Source organism: Perognathus longimembris, unplaced genomic scaffold, assembly GCF_023159225.1.
Source record: "Perognathus longimembris pacificus isolate PPM17 unplaced genomic scaffold, ASM2315922v1 HiC_scaffold_4565, whole genome shotgun sequence".
Classification (NCBI taxonomy): Eukaryota; Metazoa; Chordata; class Mammalia; order Rodentia; family Heteromyidae; genus Perognathus; species Perognathus longimembris.
In genome coordinates, this window is record NW_025959896.1 from 86,195 (window position 1) to 99,159 (window position 12,965).

At 43.5% G+C, this 12,965-nt stretch overlaps 1 protein-coding gene across 1 annotated transcript; it reads right to left on the reverse strand.

The window, feature by feature from the left end:
* Positions 1–1,843: 1,843 nt before the first annotated feature.
* LOC125344867 (zinc finger protein 829-like) lies at positions 1,844–11,314 on the reverse strand. Its single transcript, XM_048337174.1, has 5 exons — positions 11,306–11,314; positions 6,568–6,688; positions 4,889–4,984; positions 3,722–4,519; positions 1,844–1,887 (listed from the first exon to the last, which is right to left on the reverse strand). The coding sequence occupies exons 1-5, from the start codon at positions 11,312–11,314 to the stop codon at positions 1,844–1,846; spliced, it is 1,068 nt and encodes a 355-aa protein (XP_048193131.1).
* Between the last annotated feature and the right edge of the window lie 1,651 nt (positions 11,315–12,965).

Below are 12,965 nucleotides of genomic sequence, written 5' to 3' on the forward strand. Positions count from 1 at the left end.
TCCAGCCTCTGCTCTCCACTGGGCTTTGGCCCAAGCTCTCTCCTTTGTCACTGACCCCTGACCATTCCCTCCCATTTCAGGGCCCCCGCCTTCCTTCTTTGGTGCTAGTGCCTTTCCCTGCAGACCTTGAAGTGGATGACATAAATGATTTGTCACACGTGTGGCATTTGTAAAGCCTGTCCTCAAGGTGGCTTCTCTGGTGTCTTCTAAGGCTGGACATGTATTTGAAGGATTTGTGGCACAGCTCACATTTGAAGACATTCTCACTCGCATTCGTTCTCTCCTGTTATTTGAGGCTGAAGAGGTGGGTAATGGTGTCTGCATGAGTGAGGATTCTCCCTGGAGTGATGATTCCTTTAATCAGTGGATTCTCTCGTGCACAGTGAGGCTGGAGCAATTCCTGAAGGTTCTATCACATGCACTCCATGGGGACCATCTCTGCAGACTCTCCAAATGAGACATCAAGTAAAGGGAAGCCTTATGGCTCACAGGTCTCATCCTATCTTCTCAGGAGTCTGAGTGCTGATACTCATGGTTCAAAGACAGCCTGGGCAGGAAAGTCTGTGAGACACTTAGCCTCCACTAACGTAGGAGGTGTGTGGTTTCAGTACTAGAGCACTAGCCTTGAGTACAAGAGGCTCAGAGACAGCACCCAGGCCCCTACTTTAAGTTGTTGGACTAGCCAAATATAAAACCAACGACCACCAATAGTTTCAGTGTTTTCTTGGAATGCTGTTTTGTTCATTTTAACTTACATTTCCCTGACATTTCCATTCTTCTCCCTTTCTAAGCTCTCATCCTTGTTAAAGACAGGTAATTAGGACTGGTTTACAGATATTAAGGAATGGGCATTGCCAAAATTGGGTAACATGTCTGCTGAGAGTAGGAGAGAAGATTGCCACCAAGTATGTTCCAACCAATCCACACCACCCAGTCCCATCCACCCTATGCTGACACCCCATCCTGTCCACGCTCCCCCACTCCATCCACCTAATGACGATCCCCACAGCATCAAGCATGAAGGCTGGCCCTCGAACTCATCCTCTCCCAGCAGGCAATACTCCACAGATTATTGGTGTTGGCTCCATAGGCCTCTGGTAAATAGATTCCAATGAGAAATTCATCCAACCAGAAGTTTTCCCTCAGACTTGCCTCCCATGCAATGCTTCATAGATCTAATAGCTTCAGACGCAGAGCCTCTGAGATGTGCACTGCAGTACATGGAATGCAGGGAACTAGAAGAGCTCCTTCAGTCTTTCCCAACATGCAACTCTACAGTGGCTAAGTGGGGTCTCAGTGGTCGTCAAGAGCCTGTTTTCCCTTTTAAGAGTCCTTGTAGGGTTGGGAATATGGACTAGTGGCAAAATTGCTTGCCTCTGATACATGAAGCCCTGGGTTTGATTCCACAGCACCACATATATAGAAAACAGCCAGAGGTGGTGCTGTGGCTCAATTGGCAGCATGCTAGCCTTGAGCAAAAAGAAGCCAGGGACAGTGCTCAGGCCCTGAGTCCAAGGGCCAGGACTGGGAAAAAATAAAAGAAGAATTCTTGGATTCAAATGCTAGTAGCTTTGTGGGCTACAAAGATTGAACAGTATTTGGTTTGTGCTTGTCCTGGGGCTTGAACTCAGGGACTAGATGGTGCTCCTCCTGTCCTCAACAGACCCTTTGAGGTACATGATCACATGGATACGTGGAGTATTAGTATTCCCATGACTACATATGCACATGAAATATTAGTGGGTCTATGAATACTTAGGCATATCAGTGGTTCCATGGAGTATTAGTGGTCCTTGAACCTCTATGTACATGGAATAGAGGCTCTGTCTTTGCCCACCATTCATCACGAGGCATCGACTTCATCCAACCAGCGTGATGCACAGGAACCTTTGAGGATGAAAGTGTGGATCTTCTCCAGTGAGGTGGGTGCTTCCTCGTCAGCAGAACTGCTGCACTGAGCCCATGTTGGCTACTGGCTTCAAATCTTCCTGAATTCAGCAAGATGTCTGTGGTCAGTGGGCCTGTGATTGCATGTGACCAGAGGGGCTGCTGCTGCCTGTCTCTGTCCTCCCTGGAGCCAGGTCAGCATGGTGGCTTTCCTGCTGGAGATGGAGCCTCTAGAGCCAGAGCAGCAATACTAGGCCTCACCTGACCCCAGAGCCTAGGCCTTTGGCCAGGAGCACCTGCCCTGCGTGTCTACAGTTGAGTTGGGTTTGTTTGTCCTTGGATATTCTCACTCTGCTGGGGAGAATTTCTGCCTACCTCAATCATACTTCTACCTTCCAAGAACCAGGAGCCTGGAGACCTTCGCTATGGGAGGCACTCATTTTTGAGGGGGTGATTTCATACCAGGTGTAAGAACCTGGCTGACTCTTGGTTCCCTAGCATTGCCAGCAGTGAGAAAAAGTTTGAGTTGAGTGCTAGGTTAACCTTTCACTTATTGACATTCAGACTTCAAACTGTAAAATCCATTCCCTATTAAGGGGAATTTAGTAATAAATTGAATCACTATAAATTAATCATCTGTACACCTGGTATACACAGATTAAAATACAATTATACAGTCACAAAAGTCCCTTCAATTAAATGTGATTAAAATTACTAAAAAACCTTCTTACTCCTTCCTCTTATAACTCAGTGACCCCGAATTTACATTAGGAACTGCAGGTTTGTAATATACTTACACTCTTTGAAAGAGAATTTTTTTCACTGTTTATTGATGCTTGACATTATTTATTCATCATCCCCAAACAAATATTATTGGACATTATAAAAATTCCTACTTGAAATATGCATCCATTCTTCCATGGTGAGGCTAGTTTTTCTCCTTACACATTGACCATTTCCTTCCCTTCTTCATCTCGGAGCCTGGCCACTATCCTTGAACTTCTTTTGCTTTAAGATGGAGTTCCACCCCTTGAGCCATTGCTGCATTTCTAGTCATTTTTATTCATGATTAATTGGAGATAAGGGTCTCATGGACCTTCCTGCCCTGCCTGTCTTCACACCTTGGTCTTCAGATCTCAGCTTCCTGAGCAGCTGGTAGTTCAAGTGTGAGTGAACAGGGCCTAGCCAAGTCTATTCTTTGTGTAGGGTTACTTTTGAACATAGGCTCAAACTTGGTAGGCGAACATTCCACCACTGTAGACATGCCCCCTCCAAATCTGAGCCTCCCCTTCTTTACTTCATTTCCTGGACTTCAAACCCAGAATCTCATGTTTTCCAATCCATTGTGCCATCCATACTTGATCAATGTGTACGGATTCTTGTGTTTTAGTCAACTGGGGCAGCGGTTTACTGATATCATCCATCCCCTTCCTTTCTGTCTTCTCTCCTTCCTAGTTTCTGTGCTTATTGTAATTCCCGGGCTTACTGGGAAACTTTTCTGAACTCTATCTATTCTGTTTTCTTCCAGTGAAGCTTCCTCTATGTTTCTTCTGGCTTAAGGAGTGTGGAAAGGCCATTCTTCATTCCTTGAACTTTTAGGGTTGTGTTGGCATGTGGATTTTCTCATGAGTCCTTAGGTGTGAGCTGTGTATAAATCATTTGCCACATGAATGGCATTGGTAGGGGTTTTTTTCCCCAGTGTGGCTTCTCTGGTGCCTTCTAAGGCTGAATCTGTATTTGAAGGATTTGTGGCACTGTTGACATGTGTAGGGCTTCTCTCCTGTGTGGGTCCTCCCATGACTTTTTAAGTAGGAGTGATCCCGGTAAGTCTTACCACAGTGTTTGCACCCATAAGGTTTCTCGCCGGTGTGGATTCTCTGGTGACTTTTAAGGCTGAAGCTGTATTTGAAGGATTTGTGGCACTGATCACATGTGTAGGGTTTCTCTCTGGTGTGTGACCTCTCATGTTGTTTGAACTTGGAGAGGTACCAGAAGCCCTTGCCACAGTATTTGCACTCATGACGCTTCTCCCGGGTGTGGATTCTCTGGTGTTCCAGAGATGCTGAGATTTGTCTAAAGGATTTGTCACAGTGGGGACACTGGTAAGGTCTCTCTCCAGTGTGGATTCGCTGGTGGATGATCAGATCCTTATGCTGCGTGAAGGATTTATCACATTCATTACATCTGTGATATTTTTCTTGTGTGTGGATCAGTTGGTGGCTTTTTAGATTTGAACATCTTCGAAAAGCTTTGCCACATACAAGACATGGGTATGGCCTCTCCCCTGTGTGTATTCTCTCATGTTCCTTCAGCCTGCAGACATGTCTAAATGACTTGTCACAATCTTTGCACTGGTAGGGTTTCAATCCTGTGTGAATTCGGAAATGTTGTCTACAATTGGACAGCTGGTTAAAGCACTGGCCACACTGCTGACACTTGAAAGGTTCCTCCCCTGTGTGGATTCGTTGATGCTTCTGCAACAACGAGGAGTAGCGAAAAGTTTTCTGGCATTCTTTACATTCATAGGGTTGCTTTTCACAGTGGATTGTCTGGTGCAGAGCTAGGGCAGAGAATTTCCTGAAGGTTCTCCCACATGCATTACGAGGGGACTGTGTGTCTGCAAACTGCTCATCTGAGAAAGCAAGAAAAAGACACTGTTAACTCATGCCTGTCATCCTAGCTTTCAGGAGGCTGAGCTTTGAGGATTGTGGTTGAAAATCGGCCTGAGGACAAAAGTCTGTGAGATTGTTTGTGTCCAATAACCCAACTAAAAACCAGAAAGGGAGCTTGGGCTCTGGAGTGAGAATACTAGACTTGAACAAAAGAGGCTCAAGGACATCACTCAGGCCCTGAATTCAATTTCCAGTCCTGGCCAAAGAAAAAACTCACAACAAACATTTCCAGTTTAGTAATAAGTTGCAATCCCATTCTCTGTGCTTTGTCTTTCTTATCCATTCCATGTGCGTTTTTTGGGGGTGTTGTTTAATTCATTTCCACTTACCTATATTTTTTCCTGATGGTTCTTTTTTTCTCACTGCCCAGGGCTCTTTTCCTTGCTCCAGACAGGTGATGAGGTCTGGTTTAGAGACATAAAGCCCTGGGTATTGAAAAAGTAAGAAGGCATGTGTGCTGGAGAACACGAGAGAAAATGGCCATCTACGATGGGCCTGTTGTTTAGTTTCAGACGGAACAATTTTGGCACAAAGGCCCCATGTGCAATTTTCACCCATGATTTCAGCATCCAGCTGTTAGTGAGTCAAATTGCAAGTCGACTAGGAGCTGCTGAGCTGTGGTACACAGTGTCTTGTGTTACTGAATGGCTTGCATTCCCAATCAGCTATGATGGGCACGCAAGCTGGATGCCAGTGGCTCATGCCTGTCAGCTTCCCTTTTCAGTGGATTGAGAACTAATGGATCAGAGGTGAAAGCCAGCTGGGTGAGAAAATCTGTAAGACTAGACCACTAATTAACCAGCAAAATACTAAAATGGGTTTGTGGTAAAGAACATCCACAAGGAAACAAATTTTGTGAGAATGCCCTCAGTTCAAAAATTGCTTCAGGCACACAGCATATATACCTACACACACATATATACATGTATACATATATTAAACACATGTATACAATATACACGCATATCTATGTACAATATATCATATATACACATATGTATGCATATGTATATATATCATCACATACACACAGACACACTGCAAAATAAAGTGAAGCATTCATTTACCTTCAACACTCGAAGGTGGGCCTCGGATATGGCCTACTGGTAGTGATTACATAACATACATAAAGCCCTGGGGTCAAGTCCTCAGCACCACTTATACAGAAAGTCTTGAATGCACAGTGGCTCAAGTGCTAGCCTTGAGCAATAAGAAGCCAGGGACAGTCCTCATGGCCTGAGGCCAAACCTCGAGACTGGCAAAAAAGAAAGAAAGAAAGAAAGAAAAGAAACAAACAAGAAAACCAAAATGGGGATATAGAGGATGAGAAGTTATAAAAATGTTTTTTTTTTCTTCTTTTTCATTGGTTTTGTGGTTGATCTCCAGGACTGGTTGCTGGCCATAAATTCTTTAAGTGAAGGCTAGCCTTCTACCACTTTGAGTCAAAACTGCACTTCCATTTTTTATGGGGTTCTTTGGAGAAAGCAGATCGGCAACCTTCCTGCCTTGGCAGGCTGTAAACCACAGTCTTTTGATCTAACCCTCATTAGCTAGATTTCAGGTATGAGCCACTGATGCTTGGTTGAAAATATGTGGGTGTGTGTTTTAAATAGCAACCCTTTCCCAGAAATTCTGAAAATGAGGTTATCTGAGATGCACTTGCACCAAGCTGGCACTGCTTTCTTTTTTCGTTTTCTTTTGGAAGGTCTTGTTGCATGAACTCAGGGTCTGGGTACTGTCCCTGTGCTTCTGTGCTCAAGGCTAGCACCATACCACTTGAGGCACAGCTCTACAGATGGCTTTATTGGATAATTAGAGATATGAGTCTGATAGACTTTCCTTCTGGCTTTGAAGCACTAATTTTCAAGCATGCTCCTCAAATTTCAGCCTCCTGAGTAGCTTGGATTACAGGCAGGAGCCACCAGTATCCAGCAAAGATGGCTCTGTTATGAAACATTCTGCAAGGAATTTCTGAGAATGAACTAGAAGTGGGACAGAAGCTCCTCACCCAGGGACAGCAGGTTCCTGTAGTTGTCCAGCATGACCTCCCTGTACAGAGCCTGCTGAGCTGGGGTCAGGCACCGCCACTCATCCTGCGTGAACTCCACAGCCACGTCCTCAAATGTCAACTGTCCCCATGATGGAAAAGACAAAAGATAACAATGTGAGCATTTGTCTGTGGGAAACTGCCAATTCCTGGTCAAGAAATTGAGAGACCTAAGGTAACTGTTCTACTTCATATATGAAAAGTGAGTGATTTTCAAAACACACTTTCAAACGTAGTGGAATTTTAAGAAGTATAACCTAGACACATGAAAATATGGTCTGTCATTCCCAAAATAATTGTAGACAATATGGTAATAATATAATACTATTCAAAAATAACTTGAAATTTCACATAGGATATATAAAATGAAGACATCACCATAAGGATGTGTTATTTGATTACTAAGTTTTTTTCATACAGAATGAGCTGTGTATTGTTCTGACATGGAATCTTCTAATCTAATTAATATGAGTTTATTTATATACATGGATATTATATGTTGATATAATTATAAATGTATATGTGTATGTACACATATATACGCCTCACACTCTACAATGTACAATGAACCAAATATTGTCCCACTTTAGATTTTGATTCTTTTTATGATCTTTAGTATGGATATACACGGTGCATTTAATGAGGTCTCTAGGGGCTAAGAATCTGGCTTAGATGTAGAGTGCTCCCCTTGCATACATGAACCCCTCAGTTTGATTCCTCAGCACCACATAAACAGAAAAGCCAGAAGTGGTGCTGTGGCTCAAGTGGTAGAATTCTAGCCTTGTGTCAAAAGAAGACAGGGACAGTGCTCAGGCCCTGGGTTCAAGCCCTACGATTGATAAACAATAAGTCTCCAGTAATGTCAGTGTTCTGGGTCCAAAAGCACACATCTTTTCTCTTAGCAAAAACTAAAGTTGGTCAACTTTCCTGGTAGCTTTCGTTGAAAAGGCTTTATGGACTCTATAGCGTCTTCCACAATCCTGGCTGTTCCTGCAAAGTGTTTTCTGCAGAGTATTTTACCTACAAACCACATAATAGCATTTTTCTCAGCAGCTGCTAAAACGTCCCCAAAACAGATCATATTTTTGGAAATATATCAGTACATATATGCTATTGAAATATTCTCTGTAGTCTGTCAGATCAGAATGGATTAATACTAGAGTTTAAAGAAACCACACAAAACATTCCACTCAGGAAGACAGAACAAAATATTGCTGAATGAAGAAAGAAAATTCACCAAGCTCAACAATGTTATCTTAACTACTCAGAAGGTTTCAGGTCATGGTTGTAACCAGCCTGGGCAGGGAAATCCATGAGACACTGCAGAGAATTGTAACCTCTTTGTAGAGACACTTAATAAAACTTAAATTATATTAAATGACATTGTAGAGTCAGGAACAATGATAAAATGAATGTACGTGCCATTATTTCAAGTGTATTGTATGCTCTCTCCTATGTATTAGGAGAGGTATGTAGTGAGCTTTTAACTATGGTTTTGTTTATTTTCAGAAAAAATAAAGACGTGAGCAAGTATAGAAGGAAATGAAAACCTGCGGAACTGAGCGCCCCTTTTCAGATCGGCACCTGTCAGGGCGATCCATCTCCAGCAAGCACAAGTGAAAGCCCTCCTCCTCACAATAGACCATGAGGAGGGAAGCTGGGCTTTTTTATTCATGGTTAATGCACATTACTCCTTAACCCCTCTCCCTGCTACTTATTAGTGACAAAGAGCAAAATTACCATAGATATCTATAATGATGGTCTTTTGGCCAGACTCAGCATCCCAGTAAAGGAAGCTATTAACAAGCAACCGTGTCATTGCCCTCACAGTAGAGATCGAAGGAATTGAATGATCTGTCACCTGAATCCACTGATTAATAATTGATGTAAAGCAGGATTCAAGCCACACCTGAATTCTATACTCTCCAAATACCTGTATGTCTCAATTTTCAAGAAAGGTTGGCCATTTTCTTTCCAAGGCTGTGTCTGTTTGATTGTTTACTTTTGTGAATGCCAATTTTTGAGTCTGAACTCATGGCTTGGGTACCATCATTGAGGGTTTTTGTTGAAGTCTAGTGCTCACCACATAGGTGAAAGCTTCACTTCTTGTGGTTGGTTGTGAATTAAGAGATAACAGTGTAACTTGCCAGTGCCTCACGCTAGTGCTCGTAATCCTCACTACTCTTGAGGCTGTGATCTGAGGATGAGAGTTCCAAGCCACCCGGGCAGAAAAAGTCCTGGTGAGACTCTAATCTTCAATTAGCCACACAACACCAGCATTGGTGCTGTGGCTCAAAGTAGCTAAGGACTCACCTTGAGAAAATTAGCTCAGAGACAGCTCTGAGGCTCTGAATTCAAGTTCACAAGTAACGAACACAAATCATCTCACAGATTTTCCTGGCTGTTCTGGCTTTGAACCATGATCCTCAGATCTCAGCTTCCAGAGGAGCAAGGCGTACAGTTGTGAGCTATGATCTCCTGTTCTGCAAGGCATTAGTTGAATCCTCATGCAGGATGAAACTCCCACCACACCATTCCTTCTCCACTGATGTCGCAGGACCTAGATCCAGTCCAAACAGCACCTTAAAATACCAGCTACATGTGCGGAGCTCACTCCTTGCTGAAACACTTTGCAGTCGTGAAAGTGAGCAATTCCTAGAGAGACTCTGTCCAGATAGAAGTGAGAGGAGGAGGACAGAATGGGGAGGACTTTCTCCTCAGCAGAGAGAAGATTCTCTAATGATTGAGCTTGATGAGGAAAGAAGAAAAGCAGAAGAAAAAGTCCATGGGAAATGCTCGTCAGGCAAAGAGACAGAAGTAGAGAAGTCAACGTTTTATAGTCCTTCTATTACACTTTTTTTTTGTCTTACAACAGGACTGGACCTCCAATCTGATGCTTTCACTGAGCTTTACCACCTGATCCAGGCTTCCAACCCCCTTCCAAGTTTAACCCTGTGACATTCCAAGAGGAAGGTGGATCTGACCTTGACCTGGGCTGCAGTTTCCAGGGAAGCAGTCATCATTTCTTTCTCTTCCTCTATTCTCATGTTTCTGCTCTGGTCAGAGATGAGCTCACTAACCACTCCTTGCTCTGTAGGGTTTGCCTTTAAGATACTGGCAAATCCTCCTCACCTGCCCTTCCACACCCACATGCAGGTGAGCCTGGGTGCTGCTGGGGGGCGCAGGTTCCCCCGTCCTGCTCTGTCCCCATATGTATTGGCAATGAGGAGCTTGGAAGTGAAGACTGTGAAGAGACTGAAATGGAGACTGAGGGGAGATCAGGAAGCCGCACACCCACATCTAGAGGCCTGGCTCTCAACTTCAGGCAGTCAGGACCAGGGCACTGATGCTCCACCAGGCAGCGAATGGGCAGATTAGTGTCATCTATTTCCACTGGAGAGAATCAGTAAGCGACCAGGCACATTAGGAGCCTGGAGAAACCATGGTGTCCCAGCAGCTAGGAGGGCAGCATGGGAAACCTAGGGCAGGGATGAGGAATCAGAAGGAGAGGACATTTTTAGCAGCCAGGGTTGAGCTAGGCAAGGGTGTTTCAGGGTTTCCGACTGGCCACCAGTCTCTGTGTTTGCTGGTTTTAACTCTTTCCCATTGTCAGTTTAAAGACTTCTGGGACTTCTGGCAGTTGAGTCAGAATGTGTAGAAGTTTGAAAGTCTGGAATGAAAATGCTATTAGGCCTGCTTTGCCTGCTGACAGCTGGATTTGTTGGGCGTGGCCATCCCTTCTCGCTGGCCACACACACCAGGAGGAAGTGAGGAGAATTGTGCCCTTTTCTGCACAACCAGGGGACCTGGATTTCAGTGTCGGAATTGGAAGAATTGAAATTTGCTGTGTATGAGACACTGAAGATGGTGATAGTTTCCTGATATGGAGAGTAAGAATACAAATGTTTAGTAATATATATTTAATCTTATTAAGAAGATGTTGTCCCGATGGGGGGCCATTTCAGAAATCAGGTAATGAGTACATATCTCTTTGCACAGTGTCACTTTTTCTTTTAGTTTCAATAAGCTTCTTGAAAGAATTGCTGTTTGCAGGTGTCAGTAGTGGGCCAAGCACAAGGCCTTCAGCTCCTGCTAATCTTTGCTGATTAGCCACAGCTCCACTTCTAGCTTACTTGCTAGTCAATTGCAGATAATTCTTTCAGAGAATGCTCTCAGTCCAGGGTCACACTGAACTGTAGACATCAAATCTCAGTTTTCTTAGGTTCCACGAATAAACAAGTGACCCTCTAGTGTCTAGTGATTTTACTAAACTAGTAATATGAGATTATTCAGCAGATAATTGCCAATTCAGAGTGATTCTTGTGATTATTTTTTGGGGGTGTGGATTTTAAATTTTCTATGATGACAATTCAACTTCAAGTAAGAAGTCCCTGAGGTGAGAGATAATTTCATGTGCTTGGTTGTTTTAACCAATAATATGCAGGGATGAAACCACCACCACCACACCCGTTTGGGCTCAATTATATCTGTGTGTGTGTGTGTGTGTGTGTGTGTGTGTGTGTGTGTGTGTGTATGTTTGGTGCCTCTTTGTTATTACCAATGAAATGATATGAAAAGTTAGATTTTGACATATTCCTTTTTTCACTGTGTCATATTCCACCATGGAATACATGTCAACAAATGCTGGTTGTGTCACTTTGCAAGATAAACTGGTTAAACTGTTCTAACATGTGTTAACTAATTCCATCTTGATGCTTTTCTTTTAACTTTCTGTGTTAGATAGTTCCCTATGGAGTCATGGAAATTATTCTTGAAACTCTGTCTACTTTAAGGAGCAAGTCATTATAAATCAAATAGCAGCTGGTGTTAGTGGCTGAGTCTTGTCATCCTAGTAACTGAGGAGGCCAGATATATGGATCTGGAAGGCCTAGACAAAATATCAATACAATCTAAGTAATTTAGGTAGCCATAAGTCAGTGGCGCTAGGATACTTTGACTCATTATTTAAAATGTATTCACAGCCTTGCCTACATAATTGAACTTGAATGAAACTGTTTTACATTCCCATGCATAGGGAGTTGAAATCAGTCCCTCTCAGCCACAGCCAACTATTAACAATATTAATGTTAGCATTTTCCCTGCCTCAGGTCCTCAGCTCCTCCCATTAGCCCCCAGTTTCACCCATACCTAATGAGCCACTCCTACTCACTATTAAGACCTACCTACTTTCCCTTTAGCCACAGAGAGAAGCTGCCACCTGGATAAGGTGCAGAAGCTATGTAGGTCCCTCACCTGTGGGAGCTATGACCCCACTAATAAACCTTATTCTCTTGTCTGTGATTATCTCTACATGGTTCCCTGGGATGTCCGGGACATATCCTTTCATTGCTGCCGAATCCAGGATAAGTTCCCAGTGGATTTATTCCTCCATTTCTGAGGGGTCCAAGCTGCACCCAGAACCTATTCTGCTATCCTAAGTCCACTCAGAGGAACACCGAGGTAACTACTCCTGACCCAGTGCTCTACTTCCATCCACCACAACACGGACAGATTTGAATTTCCAACCAGGGTAAGCGATCATTTTTACCAGGGGCTCTGATCCGATTTTCCCTGGAGTCATAGTGCAGAGGCTTCAGAGCCATAAAATTAAAAAAAAAAAAAAAAAAAAAAACAAGGAAAAAAAGAAAAAATCTTGGCACGAAGTTCCGAGCCCCACTCCCAGGGACCATAGTCACAGGGCTAGGTAGGTCAAGGGAGTCAGCATTTGTGGGTGATGACTCCATTGCTGTTTCTTCCCTCACAGTCGACTCCATTTTGAAGTCAACTGAACAGAGCCCCACTGGGATGAGGTGGGTTACCTCTAGTTCAGCTCCGCTGGTCACTCATCAAGTGAGGGACACTGTAAAATGCTTCAGGAAAGCTGCTCAAGTTTGAGCCCAATGTTTATTAGCCTCATGCAATCAAATTTGACCCCAAATTTGGAACTCCATGTGGCCCCTTTAATTGACACGGGACCTCTGATATTTTATAGGACTTACATAACTTCTATGAGTGCTCAGGCAGATGGATCTTTCTCTCTCTCTCTCTCTCTCTCTCTGTCTCTCTCTCTCTCTCTTTCTGTATATATATTCTGCCTACCTGCCTGCCTGTGATATAGGAGTGGCTGGTACCTGCTTCCAAAGGTAATGTTTGAAAGACACAAAGGAAGGTTTTATGCTCTTGTTATTCATATTTGTTAAGCTTGGAGATACAGTTAAATTCTGCTTGTTGTTGGCTAAATCCTAAGTTTTCTCTAGCATTGACCATGTGGTGGACAATAGAATAGAATTTAGAAAGCGCCAACCTGGTTCCATCAAGGTTCCAAAAACTCTTGGAGGTGGTGTTTCCCCCTCTCCCGC